General features: G+C 50.5%; 1 protein-coding gene across 5 annotated transcripts in view; it reads left to right on the top strand.

The window, feature by feature from the left end:
- Positions 1-381: 381 nt before the first annotated feature.
- Positions 382-21,766, top strand: part of LOC140393975 (transmembrane protein 263-like) — a 59,654-nt gene continuing 38,269 nt past the window's right edge. For 2 of the 5 annotated variants that reach the window (XM_072480682.1, XM_072480681.1), the window contains exon 1: positions 399-546. In XM_072480682.1, coding sequence (XP_072336783.1) covers positions 538-546 — 9 coding nt within the window. In that variant the 5' untranslated portion in view covers positions 399-537. Of the gene's footprint in view, positions 547-21,766 lie in introns of all 5 variants that reach the window. The other 3 variants (XM_072480683.1, XM_072480684.1, XM_072480685.1) reach the window with 3 other exon arrangements.

Raw genomic sequence — 21,766 nt, 5'->3', positions numbered from 1 at the left:
ATATTGACAGGAGGTGTACAGGGAGTGAATCAATATTGACAGGAGGTGCCCAGGGAGTGAATCAATATTGACAGGAGGTGTACAGGGAGTGAATCAATATTGACAGGAGGTGTACAGGGAGTGAATCAATATTGACAGGAGGTTCCGATGCAGAATGGGTTTCTGTGGTTTGGGAGCATTGCCCTATCTCTGAGCTGTGCACCCAGTCAGATGCTCCTTCACTGCATGTCTGAGATGAATGAGGCATTGGTGTTCAGGAGCATATAGTTACGCTTCTTCTAATTTGCCCCCACCCAGCTCAAACTGACATCTGTGCAGCCTGAGGTTGCCAGTGTGTAAAGAGCTGCTTTCTGCTGGAGCTTGTTTTTTTTTTGCTGTTCCTGACGCCACGTCCGGTTGTAATGTGGGGCGGAACGCCACGTCGGCAGCGTTGATACAGGAGTTGGAGGGTGAGTGAGACAGAGTGGAGGAGCCGGAGTGGGATCGCAGCCTTCTCCCCATCACTGAGTACAGTCACCCAGAGAAGGAAGGCAGAGAATGGTCAAGGTAGGAACATGGGACGAGCGCGTTGAGCTTTGTGTCTCTCTTATCTCACAGAGGAAAACAACTCTTTGTTCGGAGAAACTTCTTCGATTTGCAAGTTTAAAATGCCCCCCCCCCCCCCCCCCATGAAAAAATCCGACCAGAACAGTTAGATGCAATATTTTTTGAAAGCACAGACGAGACCAGTTTCCGAATATTCTTGTCACCGTGTTTGCAAAGAATGGGAAAATTAATCATCAGTTCTCCGGGATTTCAGGAGCTGAGTATTCATCCTGCTGAATGTTACTTTTGTTTGAGAGTGGCACTGGAGGATATTTGTCAATTACACGGCGCGACACGAGGTGAAAGTGACACGGCTGTGCATGTCAGTTCACTTTGTAACTGCGTCGTGCTGAGTAAAGTGAGTTTGCACAAAACACTTCGATTTCGTGTCCAGTTGCAATGCAGCTTGTCCCATTCCGCCATCCCAGCTCCACACTGTGACAACTCAGCAAGTGCCATGTCACCAAGAGGGAGAGCCCATGGGGTGTTCAGGCTGGCCTTTAAAGAGCTTTCTTTCCTCACACGGAGAGACAGGGAACCCTTGCGGCACAATTGCCTTTGTCTATTTCGATGTCTCATCTCTTTGTTTTGTGCCCCTTATTATGTTGTTGTTGCACCGAGTTTACACATCTGCTGTTGATTGTTGTGGCTTGCCTGTTGTCGGTGGTTTGCAGTTTTACTGAGCTCACCATGGGATCTTCGCTATTAATTGACAAATGTCTACTACCCCATTTGTTGACCCATATCGGCGGGATTTGGGGGAAACGGGTGATCTGGCTGACAAAAGACCATAACATATAAGGGCAGCACGGTAGCACAGTGGTTAGCACAGTTGCTTCACAGCTCCAAGGTTCCAGGTTCGATTCGTGGCTTGGGTCACTGTGTGGAATCTGTGCGTTCTCCCCGTGTCTCCCACAGTCTAAAGATGTGCAGGTTAGGTGGATTTGCCATGCTAAATTGCCCTTGGGTTAGGTGGGGTTACTGGGATAGGATGGAGATGAGGACTTCAGTAGGGTGCTCTTTCCAAGAGCTGGTGCAGATTTGATGGGCTGAAAGGCCTCCTTCTGCACTGTTGATAGAGCAGAATTGGGTCATTCGGCCCATCGAATCTGCTCCTCCATTCGATCATGGCTGATATGTTCCCCATCCCCATTCACCAGCCTTCTCCCCATAACCTCCACTCCCCTTATTAATCAAGAAATCCCCATATTAATCAAGAACATTAGATTTGTGCAGGGCTACAGAGCTAGAGCTGGAAGGTGGAACTAGACAGAATAGTTCTCTCTTAGAACATAAGAACTAGGAGCAGGATTAAGTAATTTAGCCTCTCGAGCCTGCTCCACCGTTCAATACAATCATGGCTGATCTCATCATAGCCTCATCTCTACTGTCCTGCCCGTTCTCCATAACCCTTCAACCCATTACTGATTAAAAATCTGTCTAACTCCTCCTTAAATTTACTCACTACCCCAGCATCCACCTCACTCTGGGGCAGCGAATTCTACAGATTCACAACCACTTGGGGGAAATAGTTTCTCCTCGTCTCAGTTTTAAATTTGCTACCCCTTATCCTGAGACAATGACCAACCATTCTAGAAAACCCACAAATGGAAGCCTGAGCTCCACTTCTATTTTATGGGCAGCACAGTTGCACAGTGGTTAGCACAGTTACTTCACAGCGCCAGGGTCCCATGTTCGATTCCCGCTTGGGTCACTGGCTGTGCAGAGTCTGCATGTTCTCCCGTGTTGCGTGGGTTTCCTCCGGGTGCTCCGGTTTCCTCCCACAAGTCCCGAAAGATGTGCTGTTAGGTTAATTGGACATTTTGAATTCTCCCTCTGTGTACCCAAACAGGCGGTGGACTGTGGCGACTAGGGGATTCTCACAGTAACTTCATTGCAGTGTTAATGTAAGCCAACTTGTGACAATAGTAAAGATTATTATTTTATCCCTACCTTTTATCGTTTTGTACACCACAATTTGATCTTCCCTCATTCTTCTAAACTCTAGAGTTCTAGGCCTAAACTGCTCAATCTCTCAGTCACAAGTCAAGCCCCTCATCTCTGGAATCAACCAAGTGAACCTCCTCTGAACTGCCTCCAATGCCACTACATCTTTCTTCAATATAAGGAGACCAAAATTGTGCACCAGACTCCAGGTGCGGTCTCACCAATGCCTTGTATAGTTGCAACAATACTTCCTTACCTTTATTCCTTTGATGATTGTACTTTGAAACAGATCTTTGGGACCCAGCTGTAATAACCTCCCTTGCATAAAAGGGAGCCAATGTATGTAGAATACTGTATTTTGACTTTCAAATGGGCGGCATGATAGCATAGTGGGTAGCATTGTTGCTTCACAGTGCCAGGGTCCCAGGTTTGCTTCCCGGCTTGGGTCACTGACTGTGCGGAGTCTGCACGTTCTCCTCGTGTCTGCGTGGGTTTCCTCCGGGTGCTCCGGTTTCCTCCACAAGTCCCGAAAGATGTGCTGTTCGGTAATTTGGACATTCTGAATTCTCCCTCTGTGTACCCGAACAGGTGCTGGAATCTGGCGACTAGGGGCTTTTCACAGTAACTTCATTGCAGTGTTAATGTAAGCCTACTTGTGACAATAAAGATTATTATTATGGCATCCATAAGGTGCCTCTAAAGTGAGGCTTATGGGTAACTTATTAGCATGATGAAAGAGTTGGTCAAAGGTCAGAAAATGGGTGGCACAGTGGTTAGCAATGCTGCATGACAGCGTCAGGAACCCAGGTTCAATTCCGGCCTTGGGTGACTGTGGAGTTTGCACATTCTCCTTGTGTCAGCGTGGGTTTCCTCCAGGTGCTCTGGTTTCCTCCCACAATCCAAAGATTTGCAGGTAAGGTGGAGCTATGCAATTGCGGGGATAGAGAAGGGGGGCCTGGCTAGGGTGCTGTTTCAGGGGTTCGTTGCAGACTCAATGAGCTGAATGGCCACCTCCTGTACTGTAGGAATTCTATGCTTCTATGAAAACAGAGAGTACGAATAAACGGGTAATTTTCAGATTGATAAGCTTTTACTAGTGCTGTGCTGCAAGGATCAGCGCTGGTAATCTAGTGATGGGAGACGAGGAAATAGCTGAGGAACTAAATAAGTACTTTGCGTCAGTTTTCACAGTAGAAGACATGAGTAATATCCCAACAATTCAGGAGAGTCAGGGGGCAGAGTTGAATATGGTAGCCATCACAAAGGAGAAAGTGCTAGAGAAACGAAGAGGTCTAAAAATTGATAAATCTCCGGGCCCAGATGGGCTACATCCTAGAGTTCTAAAGGAGATAGCTGAAGGAATAGTGGAGGTGTTAGTTATGATCTTTCAAAAGTCACTGGAGTCAGGAAAAGTCCCAGAGGATTGGAAAATCGCTGTTGTAACCCCCCTGTTCAAGAAGGGAACAAGGAATAAGATGGAAAATTATAGGCCAATTAGTCTAACCTCGGTTGTTGGCAAGATTCTAGAATCCATTGTTAAGGATGAGATTTCTAAATTCTTTGAAGTGCAGGGTTGGATTAGGATATGTCAGCATGGATTTAGTAAGGGGAGGTCGTGCCTGACAAACCTGTTTTCTTTGAAGGGATAACAAATAGGTTAGACCAAGGAGAGCCAATGGATGTTATCTATCTTGACTTCCAAAAGGCCTTTGATAAGGTGCCTCACAGGAGACTGCTGAGTAAAATAAGGGCCCATGGTATTCGAGGCAAGGTACGAACATGGATTGACGATTGGCTGTCAGGCAGAAGGCAGAGAGTTGGGATAAAAGGTTCTTTTTCGGAATGGCAACCGGTGACGAGTGGTGTCCCGCAGGGTTCAGTGTTGGGGCCACAGCTGTTCTCTTTATATATTAACGATCTAGATGACGGGACAGGGGGCATTCTGGCTAAGTTTGCCGATGATACAAAGATAGGTGGAGGGGCAGGTAGTATGGAGGGGGTGGGGAGGCTGCAGAAAGATTTAGACAGTTTAGGAGAGTGGTCCAAGAAATGGCTGATGAAATTCAACGTGGGCAAGTGCAAGGTCTTGCACTTTGGAAAAAAGAACAGAGGCATGGACCATTTTCTAAACGGTGACAAAATTCATAATGCTAAAGTGCAAAGGGACTTGGGAGTCCTAGTCCAGGATTCTCTAAAGGTAAACTTGCAGGTTGAGTCCGTAATTAAGAAAGCAAATGCAATGTTGTCATTTATCTTGAGGCTTGGAATATAAAAGCAGGGATGTACTTCTGAAGCTTTATAAAGCATTAGTGAGGCCCCATTTAGAATACTGTGAGCAATATTGGGCCCCACACCTCAGGAAGGACATACTGGCACTGGAGCAGGTCCAGTGGAGATTCACACGGATGATCCCAGGAATGGTAGGTCTAACATACGATGAACGTCTGAGGATCCTGGGATTATATTCATTGGAGTTTAGGAGGTTGAGGGGAGATCTAATAGAAACTTACAAGATAATAAATGGCTTAGATAGGGTGGACGTAGGGAAGTTGTTTCCATTTGCAGGGGAGACTAGGACCCGGGGGCACAGCCTTAGAATAAAAGGGAGTCACTTTAGAACAGAGATGAGGAGAAATTTCTTCAGCCAGAGAGTGGTGGGTCTGTGGAATTCATTGCCACAGAGGGCGGTGGAGGCCGGGACATTGAGAGTCTTTAAGACAGAAGTTGATAAATTCTTGATTTCTCGAGGAATTAAGGGCTATGGAGAGAGAGCGGGTAAATGGAGTTGAAATCAGCCATGATTGAATGGTGGAGTGACTCGATGGGCCGAATGGCCTTACCTCCGCTCCTATGTCTTATGGTCTTATGGACATCAGCTATTTCCAATCAATAGTGAAGACTTAGATGAAGGGACTGAGTGTAATGTATCCAAATTTGCCAATGATACAAAGCAAGGTGGAAAAGTAAGCTGTGGGGACGACACAGATTCTGCAAAGTGAAACCGACAGGTTAAGTGAGTGTGCAAGAAGGTGGCAGATTGAATAGAATGCAAGGATGAAGAATAGAAAAAACATAATCATTTTTAAAACTTGGTTTCCAGAGGGGTTTGGATATGCTAGTGCACAAAATGGAGAAAGCTAACATGTATGTACAGCAGGCAATCAGGAAGGCAGATGCTACATTGACCTTTTTTGCACAGGGGTTGGTGACCAGAGTAAGGAAGGGTTGCTGCAATTGTGCAGGGCTCTGTGAGACACAATTGGAGCACTGTGTGCAGTTTTGATCTCCGTACCTGAGGAAGGACATACTTGCCTTCAGAAGGGATGTAACAAAGATTCACTAGATTGATTCCTTGATGAAAGGGTTGATGAGAGATTGAGTGAGGTGGGTCTATACTCTCTTACATTCAGAAGAATGAGAGATGATTTTGTTGTGAGAGGGTTTTTCAGGTAGATACCAAGAGGCTGTTCCCCTGGATATAAAGTTTAGAACTAGGGTGCACTATCTCAGGATGAAGGGGGTCGACAATTTAGGACTGAAGGATAAGGAGAAATTTCTTCATTGAGTAGGTTGTGAATCTTTGGAATTCTCTGATCCAATGGGCTGTGAATGCTCAGTCGTTGAATTATTCAAGGCTGGGATTGAAAGATTTTGGGATTTATTTGGGAATGAAGGGATATGGGGAATGGTTGGGAAAGTGGAGTTGAATTTAAAGATCAGCCATGATTTTATTAATGGCGGAGTGGGCTCTGGGTCAGAGTCCTTATGTTCTCCCTGCAATGACAGCAAAGATCCTATTCATAGAATCATAGAATTTACAGTGCAGAAGGAGGCAATTCGGCCCATCGGGTCTGCACTGGCACTTGGAGAGAGCACCTACTTCAGCCCACGCCTCCACCCTATCCCAATAACTCCTCCTAACATTTTGGACACTATGGGGCAATTTAGAGTGGCCAATCCACCTAGCCTGCATTTGTTTGGACTGTGGGAGGAAACCGGAGCACCCGGAGGAAACCCGCGCAGGCACGGGGAGAAAGTGCAAGCTCCACACAGAGTCACCTGAGGCCGGAATTGTACCTGGGGCCCTGGAGCTGTGAGGCAGCAGTGCTAACCACTGTGCCGCCCAGGTTACATTTATTGTCCACAATTCAGAGCTTATCTTTATTAAACAGGCGAACGTCCTTCAAACTAGTGGTATTGTCACTGGACTGGTGATCCAGAGACTCTGGGTAATACCCGAAAACCATTGTCGATTGTCGAAAAAACCAATCTGGTTCACTAATGTCCTTTAGGAAAGGAAATTTGTCCCCCTTACCTAGTCTAGCCTACATGTGACTCCAGACCCACACCAATGTGGTTGACTCTTAAATGGTCCAGCAAGCTACTCAGTTGAAAAAACTGCTACACAGTCAATAAAAAGGAAAGACCACCCTCCTGTTGTGTGGCGAAATGGGATAGATACAGAACAGATCTAGCAACTCATTCATGAGGCGCTGTGAGGCTTCAGCAACAGCAGAATTGTTAATCTCATGGCCCGGCATACCATACCTTTTTAAAAATAAATTTAGAGTGCCCAATTCATTTTTTCAAATTAAGGGGCAATTTAGCGTGACTAATCCACCTACCTTGCACATCTTTGGGTTGTGGGGGCGAAACCCACGCAAACACTGGGAGAATGTACAAACTCCACACGGACAGTGACCCAGAGCCGGGATAGAACCTGGGACCTCGGCGCCGTGAGGGAGCAGGGTTAACCCACTGTGCCACCGTGCTGCCCCTGCATACCATACCAATATCACTCTACCGATACCACCAAGCCAGAGGAGCGACCCTGATTCTATAGAGTGTTGGAGGGCATGCCCGTCTTCCTGAAAAATGAGGTGCCAACCTGGTGAAGCTACAACACAGGTCTACTTGTGTGCCAGACAACAAAAGCAGCAAATGATAGACAGAGCTAAGTGGTCCTGCAACCAACAGATCAGATCTAAGCTCTGCAGTCCTGCCACATTTGTTTGTGATTGGTGATGGGCAATTAAACAACTCACTGGAGGAGGAGGCTCCACAAATATCTCCATCTTCAGTGATGGAGGAGCCCAGCACATATGTGCAGAAGACGATGTTGAAATATCGCAACAATCTTCAGCCAAAAGTGCCGAGTTGATGATCCATCTCGGTCGCCTCCAGAGGTCCCCAGCTTCAAAGGTGCCAGTCTGCAGCCAATTCAATTCGCCCCACAAGATACGGCTAAAGGCACTGAATACGGCAAAGGATCTTGACAATATTCCGGCAATAGAACTTGCCGCGTTCCTAGCCAAACTGTTCCAGTACAGCTAAAAATCTGGCATCCACCCAGCAATGTGGAAAATTGCCCAGGTGTGTCCTGTACTCAAAAAGCAGGACAAATCCAACCCGGCTAATTATCGCCCTATCAGTCTATTCACAATCACCAGTAAAGTGATGGAAGGGATCATCAACAGTGTTACCAAGTGACACTTATTAGCAATAACCTGCTCACGGACACTCAGTTTGGGATCTGCCAGTGTCACTCAGCTCCTGACCTCATTACAGCCTGGGCTCAATCATGGACAAAAGAGCTGTACTCCAGAGGTGAGGCCAGAGTGACTGCCCTTAACATCAAGGCAGCATTTGACCAGGTGTGGCATCAGGGAGCCCGAGAAAAACAGGAATCAATGGGAATCGGGGGGGGGGGGACTCTCAGCCGGTTAGAATCATACCTAGCACAAAGGAAGATGGTTGTGGTTGTCCCCTCCCCGCCCGCTCTCCTCGCCCCAGCTCTGCCGCCCGCTCTCCTCGCTCCCGCCCGCTCTCCTCGCCCCAGCTCTCCTGCCCGCTCTCCTCGCTCCCGCCCGCTCTCCTCGCCCCAGCTCTCCCGCCCGCTCTCCTCGCTCCCGCCCGCTCTCCTCGCTCCCGCCCGCTCTCCTCGCTCCCGCCCGCTCTCCTCGCTCCCGCCCGCTCTCCTCGCTCCCGCCCGCTCTCCTCGCTCCCGCCCGCTCTCCTCGCTCCCGCCCGCGCTCCTCGCTCCCAGCCCACCTGCCCGCTCTCCTCGCTCCCGCCCGCTCTCCTCGCCCCAGCTCACCCACCTGCTCTCCTCGCTCCCGCCCCCTCTCCTCGCCCCAGCTCTCCCGCCCGCTCTCCTCGCTCCCGCCCGCTCTCCTCGCTCCCGCCCGCTCTCCTCGCTCCCGCCCGCTCTCCTCGCCCCAGCTCACCCACCCGCTCTCCTCGCTCCCGCCCGCTCTCCTCACTCCCGCCCGCCTCTCCTCACTCCCGCCCGCCTCTCCTCGCTCCCGCCCGCCTCTCCTCGCTCCCGCCCGCCTCTCCTTGCTCCCGCCCGCACGCCTCTCCTCGCCCGTCAGCATGCTCGTTTACTCCTTCTTTCATATACTTAACACGCACAAATATATACTATATCCACATATATACATAAATATAACAGGGGGACATACACACCCATATGCGCACAGATTTACACATACTCCACCTGGATAGTTAGCAGCAGGGGGATCTTTGTGCAATTGGATATTTTTCAACCCTCCTTTTCTCAGTTATACTTTGGTCATTTCTGGTGCCTGCAGTCCTACCCTCTGGGATCTTCCTGCCCACTGCTGGAGTCACTAACTGAGCCATTGAGCAAGCTAGTTTTGTGGTTCTGGTTTCAATAAGATTCACCCACTGGTTATTGAACTTTATTAACTGTTTTTAATCTGAATGCAAATAAACTAACGTGAAACTAGTCACGTTTATTGCATTCAGGTTTGAAGGATCATGGGTGTGACCTCTGCCCTTCACACCCCACCACCCCTGAGCCAATCTGTCACAATGACCGAGAACAGAGGTTAGTGCTGTCAGAGTCAGTTCCCACGCACCACTGTGAATACCCTCAGAATGTCACCATGTGCTATGACTTTAAATAGCATTTTAAAATTATAAATTTGACTCCTGTTTGTCTGATAAATGATGAATTCTCTGTGTGCTGTAGGGAACTGCTGCTCTTAAGATATAACCAAGGGACTAATTTGAGAAGCTGAGAGGTTGGAGATTTCAGCCCAGGCGCGAGTGCTCCAGGTGCACAGAAGAACTGATCTTTAATAGTTATGTGGGTGATCCCCGTGGGTTTGAAAATAAGCTGCATGTTCATGCAGGCAAATTCATTGGCTCCCACCTCTACAGTACGTTTAGTTTCCTTTGTTGGAGGGATTTGGACTGCAATCAAGACCGTAGCCATCTTAAATTTCCTCCAGTCTTAAACGTTCGGAAAGAATGGGATGCACTAGTGGTAGTCCCGGAGCCAGACATTTCTGGGTCTATTACTCCATTGACGTCAGCTAATAATCCAGGTTCACATTGCAGTGCTGTGTTTGACTGCTGCACTGTCAGAGATGCTATTTTTTGAATGAGACTTTAGATCGAGTGGTCCATTAAATCCGTTTGAGTTGTTGTGGCTGAGTAGAGGTCTAATGAAGGTGTTCAAAATGATAAAGGGATAAGTCAAACAGATATAGAGAAACGATTTCCTTTGCGTGAAGGAGTCCAAAACGAGGGCACAATCAACCAGGCTGTGCAGGCGGGAAATACGGAAGCACATTCACACAAAGGGTGGTGGAAATTTGGAAATTTCTCCCAGAAAGACTGAATGCTGAATTGCATTTTTAAGACTGAGATCAGTAGCGGTTGCACAGCCTCACGATGCCAGGGACCCGTGCTCGATTCCGACCTTGGGTGACTGTGTGGTGGTTGCATGTTCTCCCCGTGTCTGCGTGGGTTTCCTCTGGGTGCTCCGGTTTCCCCCTACAGTCCCAAGATGTGCAGGTTACGTGGTTTGACCATGCTGAATGGGACTTTGGGTGGCGCGGAAAATGTGGCTGGAGAAGTAATAATCGGAAACAAAGAAATGGCAGACGAACTGAACAGTTACTTTGCATCAGTCTTCACGGTGGAAGACACCTGTGGGATGCTAGAGCTCCAGGAGAATCAGGGGGCACAGGTGAGTGTAGTGACCATCACTAAGGAGAAGGTTCTGGGGAAAATGAAAGGTCAGAAGGTGGAAGTTGTCCCTGGACCGGATGGACTAACCCCAGGGTCCTAAAAGTGATACCTGAGGAAATTGTGGAGGCATTAGTGATGATCTTTCAGGAATCACTGGAGGCAGGAAGCGTCCCAGAGGACTGGAAGGTGGCTAATGCAACACCACTGTTTAAGAAGGGAGGGAGGCAGAAGTCGGGAAATTACAGGCCGATTAGCCTGACTTCGGTCATTGGCAACATTTTAGAGTCCATTATTAAAGATGAGATCGCGGAGTACTTGGAAGTGCATGGTAAAATAGGACTGAGTCAGCACGGCTTTGTCAAGCGGAGGTCGTGTCTGACAAAACTGTTAAGAGTTCTTTTGAGGAAGTAACAAGGAAGTTAGACAAAGGAGAACCAGTGGACGGGATTTATTTCGATTTCCAGAAAGCTTTTGACAAGGTACCGCATAGGAGATTGTTAAATAAGTTAAGAGCCCATGGTGATAAGAGCCCATGGTGTTAAGGGTAAGATCCTGGCACGGTTAGAGGATTGGCTGACTGGCAGAAGGCAGAGAGTGGGGATAAAGGGGTCTTTTTCAGGATGGCAGCCGGTGACTAATAGTGTGCCTCCGGGGTCGGTGCTAGAAGCACAACTTTTCACAATAGACATTAATTATCTGGAAGAAGGAACTTAAGGCACTGTTGCTAAGTTTGCAGATGATACAAAGATCTGTAGAGGAACAGGCGGTGTTGAGCAAGCAGGCGGGCTGCAGAAGCACTGGACAGGCTAGGAGAGCGGGCAAAGAAGTAGCAGATGGAATACAATGCGGAAAAGTGTGAGGTTATGCACTTTGGAAGGAGGAATTTAGGCATAGACTATTTTCTAAATGGGAAGATGCTTTGGAAATCAGAAGCACAAAGGGACTTGGGAGTCCTTGTTCGCGATTCTCTTGAGGTTAATGTGAATGTTCATTCGGCAGTTAGGAAGGCAAATGCAATGTTAGCATTCATGTCGAGAGGGCTAGAATACAAGACCAGGGATATACTTCTGAGGCTATATAAAGCTCTGGTCGGACCCCATTTGGAGTATTGTGAGCAGTTTTGGGCCCCGTATCTCAGGAAGGATGTGCTGGTCTTGGAAAGTGTCCAGAGGAGGTTCACAAGAATGATCCATGGAATGAAGAACTTGTCCTATGAGGAACGGTTGAGGACACTGGGTCTGTACTCATTGGAGTTTAGAAGGATGAGGGGGGATCTTATTGAAAGTTACAGGATACTGCGAGGCCTGGATAGAGTGGACGTGGAGAGAATGTTTCCACTTGTCGGAAGAACTAGAAGCAAAGGACACAATCTCAGACTAAAGGGACGATCCTTTAAAACTGAGATGAGGAATTTCTTCAGCCAGAGGATGGTGAATCTGTAGAACTCTTCGCCGCAGAAGGCTGTGGAGGCCAATTTGAGTGTCTTTAAGACAGAGATAGATAGGTTCTCGATTAATAAGGGGATCAGAGGTTATGGAGAGAAGGCAGGAGAATGGGGATGAGAAAAATATCAGCCATGATTAAATGGCAGAACAGACTCAATGGGCCAAGTAGCCTAATTCTGCTCCTATGTCTTATGGTCTAATGGTGGCACAATGGTTGTCACTGCTGCCTCACAGGGCTGGGGATCCGGGTTCAATTCCAGCCTTGGGTGACTGTGTGGAGTTTGCACATTCTCCCAATGTCTGCGTGGGTTTCCCCTGGGTTTCCTCCCGTTTCCTCCCATGGTCCAAAGATGTGCAGGTTAGGTGGATTGGCCATACTAAAATTGATCATTATCGTCCAAAAGGTTGGGTAGAGTTACTAGGTTACGGGGAGAAGATGGGGGAGTGGGCCGAGGTAGGGTGTTCTTCTGGTAGGGTGCAGACTCATTGGGCCGAATGGCTCCTTCTGCACTGGGAATTCCATAAATTTCTCCTTAGTGTCTAAAGATTTGCAGGTTAGGTGGGGTTACAGGAATAGGGTGGGAGGAGTGGACTTAAGTAGGGTGCTCTTTCGGAGGGTCAGTGCAGACCCGATGGGCCGAATGGTCTCTTGCATTGTAGAGGTTCTATGAATAGATATTTCTTTTGAGGGAAATGGAGCAAAGGTACAAATTGTGCTCCTGCCCCAAGACCAAAATAACAAACATCTATTCAACACCATATAGGCTCATAATGGTTTGCTTGGGATGCGCTGTTGGATATGCAATTGAACAAAGAAAGAGTTTTGATTGGTAATATTTACCTTGACTGCCTGGATACTAATCTTGTGGAACAGATTAACTATTGTGAAAAAAGATGTCTGATATTCATGCCTTTGAGATTACACTGTTCGATAAGGAATTGAAGCAACAATAGGATATTCAGCCCCTCAAGCTGCGATCATTGTGATCGTAGGTAATCTTCTATCAAGTCACAGGCAAGCTATCAATTCAATACAACTTATATTTATATAGCATCTTTAATATAATCAAAGGTCCCAAGTTGCTTCACAGGAACATTATAAAACAAAGTGTCACATTGAGCCTCAAAAGGCGATATTAGGTCAGATCACCAAAAGCTTGGTCAAAGAGATAGGCTTTACGAAATTTGCTAATGGAATGAATGAAAAGGAAATCGCTTATTGTCACAAGTAGCTTCAAATGAAGTTACTGTGAAAAGCCCCTAGTCACCACATTCCGGCGCCTGTTCGGGGAGGCTGTTACGGGAATCGAACCGTGCTGCTGGCCTGCCTTGGTCTCTTTCAAAGCCAGCGATTTAGCCCAGTGTGCTAAACCAGCCCCTGTAAAGCGGGATAGAGAGATGGGGAGGTTTAGGGAGAGAATTCTGGAGTTCGGGGCTCAGCCAACTGAGGGTAAGGCCACCAATGATCTGCAGAAGAAGCAAATGTGATGTGAGGAAAAAATATTTTCACACAACTAGTGTCATCAAAACTGAAGTTTCTCATCCCTGGAATCATTAAAAAAAAAATATATATTTATTCAAATTTTCAACAACACCTCCCCCCCCCCCCCCCCCCCCAACAAAAAGAAAGAAACCAGAACACAACAATCAGAAATTATACATTGAATTTCCCCCATATACAATAACTCCCCATATAACATTTAAAAACACGAATAGGGGAAAAGAAAACACCTTCACCCAAACGCCACCCCAAAAGAATCTCCCCGCCCTTGGGCTCCTGCTGCTGACCTCCTCCTAATGTTCCACGAGATAGTCTAGGAATGGTTGCCTGAGGAACCCTTGCACAGACCCTCGCAAGGCAAACTTTATCCTCTCCAGCTTTATAAACCCTGCCATGTCATTGATCCAAGTTTCCACACTAGGGGGCTTCGCATCTTTCCATAGTAGCAAAATCCTCCGCCGGGCTACCAGGGACGCAAAGGCCAGAATACCGGCCTCTTTCGCCTCCTGCACTCCCGGCTCGTCCGATACCCCAAACAATGCCAATCCCCAGCTCGGCTTGACCCGGGCGGTCACTACCTTGGACATAGTCCTCGCAAAACCCTTCCAAAACCCATCCAGTGCCGGGCACGACCAGAACATATGGACGTGATTTGCCGGGCTCCCTGAGCACCTCCCACATCTGTCCTCCACTCCAAAGAACCTGCTCAACCTCGCCCCGGTCATATGCGTTCTGTGAGTAACTTTGAACTGTATTAGGCTGAGCCTGGCGCAGGAGGAAGAATTAACCCAACTCAGGGCATCAGCCCACAGACCCTCATCTATCTCCTCCCCAAGCTCCTCCTCCCACTTGCCCTTTAACTCCTCCACCGAGGCCTCCTCCTCTTCCTTCAGCTCCTGGTAAATCGCCGAAACCTTGCCTTTTCCAACCCATACACCCGAAATCACCCTGTCCTGAATCCCCTGTGCCTGAAGCAGCGGGAATTCCCTCACCTGCCACCTCACAAACGCCCTCACTTGCATGTACCTGAAAGCGTTTCCTGGCGGTAGCCCAAACTTCTCCTCCAGCGCCCCTAGGCTCGCAAACGTCCCATCGATGAACAGGTCCCCCATTCTTCTAATCCCTGCCCGATGCCAGCTCCGAAACCCCCCCCATCCATCCTTCCCGGGACGAACCGATGATTCTCCCGAATCGGGGACCCAACCGAGGCTCCCACCTCGCCCCTGTGTCGCCTCCACTGCCCCCAGATCTTCAGCGTCGCCGCCACCACCGGACTCGTGGTGTACCTTGTCGCCGAGAGCTGCAGCGGTGCCGTCACCAGCGCCCTCAGGCTCGTGTCCACACAGGACGCCATCTCTAGCCTCTTCCACGCCGCCCCCTCTCCCTCCATTACCCACTTACGGATCATCGCCACATTGGCTGCTCAATAATAGCCACACACATTCGGCAGCGCCAGCCCCTGCTACGCTCCAGAAACACACTCTTCACCCTCGGGGTCTTATTCGCCCACACAAATCCCATGATGCTCCTGCTTACCCGTTTGAAAAAGGCCTTGGGGTTCATAATGGGAAGGCACTGGGACACAAAGAGAAACCTCGGGAGGACCGTCATTTTGACCGACTGCACCCTACCCGCTCGTGAGAGTGGCAGCATATCCCATCTTTTAAAATCCTCCTCCATCTGCTCCACCAACCGCGTCAAATTGAGCTTGTGCGGGGCCCCCCAACTCCTAGCTACTTGGATCCCTAGGTACCGAAAGCTCCTTTCCGCCCTCTTCAGCGGTAGCTTCCCCCCCCCCCGGACCAAACCCCTCCATTTCCTGGACTCCCTCAGTGCCATGGCCAGCGGCTCAATTGCCAGTGCAAACAACAAGGGGTATAAGGGGCACCCCTGCCTCGTCCCCCGGTACAGCCGAAAGTACTCCGACCTCCGCCGGTTCGTAGCCACACTCGCCACTGGGGCTTTATATAGCAGCCTGACCCAACCGATGAACCCCTCCCCCGAACCCAAACCTCCGCAACACTTCCCAAAGATACTCCCACTCCACCCGATCAAAGGCCTTCTCCGCATCCATAGCTGCCTCTACCTCCGCTTCCCCCTCCACCGGGGGCATCATAATCACATTGAGGAGCCTCCGCACATTTGTGTTTAGCTGCCTACCCTTCACAAATCCCGTCTGGTCCTCATGAATCACACCCGGGACACAGTCCTCAATTCTCGTAGCCAGCACCTTCGCCAGCAACTTAGCGTCACCATTGAGGAGCGAGATCGGTCTGTACGACCCACATTGCAATGGATCCTTGTCCCGCTTCAAGATCAAGGAAATCAGCGCCCTGGACATTGTCAGGAGAAAGGTCCCCCCCTCCCTCGCCTTATTAAAAGTCCTCACTAGCAACGGGCCCAGCAGGTCCACGTATTTCCTGTAGAATTCAACCAGGAACCCATCCAGTCCCGGGGCCTTCCCCGCCTGCATGCTCCCCAATCCTTTAACCAGTTCCTCCAGCCCAATCGGCGCCCTCAAACCAGCCACCACCTCCTCCTCCACCCTCGGGAACCTCAGCTGATCTAGGAATTATCGCATCCCCTCCTCCCCCGCTGGGGGCTCAGACCTGTACAGATCCCCATAGAAGTCCCTAAATACCTTGTTTATTCTCACCGCACTCTGCAACGTATTCCCCCCTCTATCCTGTCATGATATTCAGGTGAACATCATAGCACATACATACTGATGGACAGATCAACAGACCAATCAACACACACTCAACACCACAGCCAATCACAGGCAAGAGCATACACAGTACAAAACAAGGAACACGACACTTCCCACGCATTCCAGCAGGAGACAGCTCAGGGCACAGAGCTCACAACAAGTCACTCAGACATCCACCATGTGCTGAGTGCCACCACCAGATAGTATTAGGAATAGGTCCACAGATTCTAGGGTTATGATCGAACCTCAGAACCAGTTTACCACTGTAAATAAATGTTAGCAATAAAACTGAGTTGTACCATTCGCAACCGTGTTGGTTCGTCTGTATAGCAGAGTACCCAACACATCATAGTACCAGGAGTAACTGGGACCTACCTTCTGATCCTCCGGAATCTGCCATCCTGCGCCATGGACACCGTCAGCACACCGCAGCCGCTACAAGTCGCTGGAAACCTCGGCGTTAATTGGAAGCTGTTCAAACAGCGCTTCCAGCTCTTCCTGGAAGCCAGCGAAAAGGAGAGCGCTTCGGACACCAGAAAGATCGCCATCCTCCTCTCCACGGCAGGTCAACACGCCATCCATGTCTACAACTCCCTGGTGCTCGCGGAAGGTGAGGACAAGACCAAGTACAAGGTACAAGACGGTCCTTCTCAAACTCGACCAACACTTCAACGTCGAGGTCAACGAGAGTTTCGAGAGGTATCTCTTCCAGCAGCGCCTGCAGGGTAAGGATGAGCCCTTTCAGTCATTCCTTACGCATCTCCGTATCCTCGCGCAGTCCTGCGGTTACGACACCACCTCCGATTCCATGATTCGGGACCAGATCGTTTTTGGGGTCACCTCGGGCACCCTACACCAGCAGCTCTTAAAAATACAAGGCCTCACCCTAGCCTCCGCAATCGAAGCCTGTGTCCTGCATGAAAACGCGACTAGCCGCTACTCCCAATTTCAGGCGGCCGAATCGGCGTGGCAGGTTTCCTACCCGGCCGGATCGGCGAGGCAGGTGCCCTATGAGGCCGAACGGGTCCAGGCGATCGAGTTCCTCCCGGGCCGCGGCCCGGACAGGGGCGGCCATTTTGCGCGCTTTTCGAGGCCCCCCGCGTTTGTGCGCGCCAAAAACGACGTCAACACAGAGGGACGTGATGCGCAGGCACACTCGACGCAAGACCAAACTGCGCATGCGCGGTGGCGCAACGAACGCCATGACGTCACGACGTGCGGCAACTGCGGAGCCGCACATTTAAAGCGGCAATGTCCCGCAAGAAACCGACAATGCCTCCGCTGTGGCAAGGTGGGCCACTACGCTGCCTGCTGTCGAGCAGCTCAGCCTGCCAATGTTCCCCAATTCCGACAGCCTCGCAGGGACGTGCGGACCATTCAGCCTCCTTACTACGAGTCGTGCCCAGACGATATCCAGACCAGTGACACAGACGACCGGGAGGCTTTCCGTGTTGCGGTCATTGATGGGAACCAGACGTCTCAAGCCAGGATCCACCAGCCGTTGCAAGTGAACACTGTCAATCCGGGTGATGAATGGTGTGCCACCCTAACAGTCAACCGATCACCGATAACATTCCGTCTGGACACTGGCGCCTCCGCCAACCTCATAGCATGGTCAGCCTTCTACGCCATGAAGGTCAGACCACCAATTCGGCCATTCCGTTGCAAGATGGTCGACTACAATGGGAACGTTATCCCGGCTATGGGATCCTGCCAGCTCCAGGTGACACACAACACACACACGGCCACACTCTCATTCGAGATAGGGAGTCCTTTGATGACCCGACTGCTAGGCGCACAGGCATGCAAGGTTCTCCACCTCGTGCAACGAGTCCACGCTCTGTCTCCAAAAGGCACATCTGACTTCCTGGATGCAGAATTCAGGGCACAGCTCCAATCATTCCTCGCCCACAACCAGGAGGCATTCGAGGGCATGGGAACACTGCCCTACACCTACAGAATTCAGCTCAAACCGGACGCCACCCCGGTCATTCACGCACCTCGCAGGGTCCCAGCGCCACTCAAAGACCGCCTCAAGCAGCAGCTGCAGGATCTCCAGGACCAAGGGGTGCTATCCCGGGTCACAGAGCCCACGCCATAGGTCAGCTCCATGGTGTGTGTTAAGAAGCCCTCCGGCGAGCTCCGGATCTGCATTGATCCAAAAGACCTCAACAACAACATAATGAGGGAACACTACCCCATACCCAAACGGGAAGAGATCACGAGCGAAATGGCCCGGGCTAAAATCTTCACAAAACTGGATGCCTCGAAGGGTTTTTGGCAGATCCAACTGGATCAGTCCAGCCGAAAGCTGTGCACCTTCAACACCCCTTTCGGCAGGTTCTGCTATATCAGAATGCCATTTGGCATCATCTCGGCATCCGAGGTCTTTCACAGGATCATGGAACAGATGATGGAGGGTATCGAAGGGGTGCGCGACTACGTGGACGACATCATCATCTGGTCCACCACATCACAGGAGCACATCAATCGTCTCCAGCGCGTCTTTGCGCGGATACGGGAAAACGGCCTGCGCCTCAACCGAGCCAAGTGTTCTTTCTGCCAAACCGAGCTGACGTTCCTGGGGGATCACATTTCCTGGTCAGGGGTCCGTCCGGATGCAGACAAGGTCAGCGCCATTACAGCCATGCCGCAGCCGGCAGACAAGAAAGCAGTGCTACGCTTCCTAGGCATGTTCAATTTCCTGGGAAAGTTCATTCCCAACCTTGCCTCCCACACGACGGCTCTGCGCCACCTCGTCAAAAAGTCCACAGAGTTCCAGTGGCTGCCCGCACACCAGAAGGAATGGGAGGAGCTCAAAATTAAGCTCACCACAGCCCCAGTATTGGCGTTTTTCGACACATCCCGTGACACTAAAATTTTGACTGATGCCAACCAGTCCGGCATTGGGGCGGTACTCCTACAGCGAGATGACACTGCGTCATGGGCCCCGGTCGCCTATGCCTCGCGGGCCATGACCCCCACAGAACAGCGCTACGCGCAGATCGAAAAGGAGTGCCTGGGTTTGCTGACCGGAATAGACAAGTTCCATGACTACGTGTATGGTCTCCCCCAGTTTACCGTTGAGACTGACCATCGCCCCCTGGTCAGCATCATAAATAAGGACCTGAACGAGGTGACCCCTCGCCTCTAGAGCATCCTACTTAAACTCAGGAGGTATGACTTCCAACTGGTCTACACCCCGGGAAAGGACCTTATCATTGCGGATGCCCTATCCAGAGCAGTGAGCACACCGCCCGATTCGGAGGGGTTTGTCTGTCAGGTCGAAGCGCAGGTGGTCTTCACATCGGCAAATCTGCCAGCTGACTACTCCAGTCTAGCCCGTATTCGCCGGTAAACTGCGGCTGACCCCCTTCTGCAACGGGTGATGTGCCACATGACGGGTGGGTGGCTCAAAGGACAGTGCCCGCAGTTCTACAATGTCCTAGATGACTTGGCCGTCATTGACGGTGTCCTTCTAAAGCTGGACCGGATTGTGACTCCGCACAGCATGCACAAGCTGGTCATCGACCAACTACACGAAGGCCATCTGGGGGTCGAGAAGTGCAGACGGAGGGCCCGAGAGGCGGTATACTGGCCGGGCATCAGTGATGACATTGCCAATGTGGTGCTCAACTGCCCCACCTGCCAAAGGTTTCAACCGGCGCAGCCTCCTGAGACGCTTCAGCCCCATGAGCTGGTGACGTTCCCCTGGGCGAAGGTGGGTGTGGACCTTTTTCACACGCTTGGCAGGGACTATCCAACTATCCAGAGGTCATACTCCTGCACGATTTAACATCATCCGCTGTCATAAGGGCCTGCAAAGACACCTTCGCTCGCCACGGCATTCCGATTACTGTCATGTCGGACAATGGGCCCTGTTTTGCCAGCCAGGAATGGTCGTCCTTTGCTGCTTCGTATGACTTCACACACGTGACGTCCAGCCCTCTGCATCCCCTGTCCAATGGGAAGGCGGAAAAGGGCATTCACATCGTCAAGCGGCTCCTCTGCAAGGCTGCTGCTGCCGGATCGGATTTTTCCCTAGCCCTGCTGGCCTATCGCTCGGCCCCACTAGCCACTGGCCTCTCACCAGCCCAGCTGTTGATGGGTCACGCCCTCAGGACCACTGTGCCATCCATTCTGGTACCCACAACCATCCATGCTCCGGTACTACACAGAATGCAACAGCAGCGCGTTCGCCAGAAGATGGCATATGACACACGGGCAACTGATCTTCCCGCTCTGGCACCTGGAGACGACGTCCGCATCCACCTACCAGAAGGTGGCAGGTCAGCACCTGCCGAAGTTCTCCAACACGTGGCTCCCCGCTCGTTCCTGGTTCGCATGCCTGATGGCTCCATTCGTAGGCGCAATCACCGGGCTCTTCGCCTACTTCCACGCTCGCTACGGGAACTTACACCGACACCGCACCCTCCTGTTGTTCCTAATATCGACTTTGTGGAGCTTCCTGCCACCATGCCCCTTCCGTCGTAGCCCGTGGCCAGGCCCATTCCTCAGTCGGTGGATCCAGACCCACCCTTGAGGCGGTCAACCCAAATTCGTCGCCCACCTACTAGACTGGACTTATGAGCCTGTTTGTACATTGAACTCATAATACCACTGTGTTAATATGTCTCTGTTCTTCCTTGTCGTTACAGGAGTTCGTTTTTGTCGTTCAACATTTCCCCGTTCTTTGTTTATGGTACAACCTCGTTGTTATGTCGCACCCGACATCGCCCCTTGTATATAGTTTAGCCCCATGTACATGCTGTAGATATTGCGCACACACACATTCAGATGCACTCAGTACACATCTCTATTTATAACCACATAGGCACATGTTCTTGTACAAAAGGGGGGATGTCATGATATTCAGGTAAACATCATAGCACATACATACTGATGGACAGATCAATGGACCAATCAACACACACACAACACCACAGGCAAGAGCATACACAGTACAAAACATGGAACACGACACTTCCTGAGCATTCCAGCAGGAGACCGCTCAGGGCACAGAGCTCATAGCAAGCCACTCAGACATCCACCATGGGCCGAGTGCCACTCCAAGATAGTATTAGGAATAGGTCCACAGATTCTAGGGTTATGATCGAACCTCAGTAACCAGTTTACCACTGTAAATAAATGCTAGCAATAAAACTCAGTTGGACCATTCGCAACCGTGTTGGTTCGTCTGTGTAGCAGAGTACCCAACACATCATATCCTTTACTCCACCAATCTCCCTCGCTGCCTCCCTCTTACGAAGCTGGTGTGCCAGCATCCGACTCTCCTTCTCCCCATACTCATACGTCGCCCCCTGCGCTTTCCTCCACTGTGCCTCTGCTTTGCCTGTGGTCAACAGGTCGAATTCCGTCTGGAGGTTCCGTCGCTCCCCAAGTAGCCCCTCTTCGGGGGGCCTCTGCATACCTCCTGTCTACCCATAAAATCCCCCCCACTAACCTCTCCCTCCCCTCTCTCTTTTCCCTGCGGGACCTAATGGAGATTAGCTCTCCCCTGACCACCGCCTTCAACGCCTCCCAGACTACCCCCACCTGCACCTCCCCATTGTC

This window comes from Scyliorhinus torazame, chromosome 17 (genome assembly GCF_047496885.1).
Source record: "Scyliorhinus torazame isolate Kashiwa2021f chromosome 17, sScyTor2.1, whole genome shotgun sequence".
Taxonomy (NCBI): Eukaryota; Metazoa; Chordata; class Chondrichthyes; order Carcharhiniformes; family Scyliorhinidae; genus Scyliorhinus; species Scyliorhinus torazame.
Note: the sequence above shows the minus strand (reverse complement) of the source record. Positions and strands in the feature narration are given on the sequence as shown.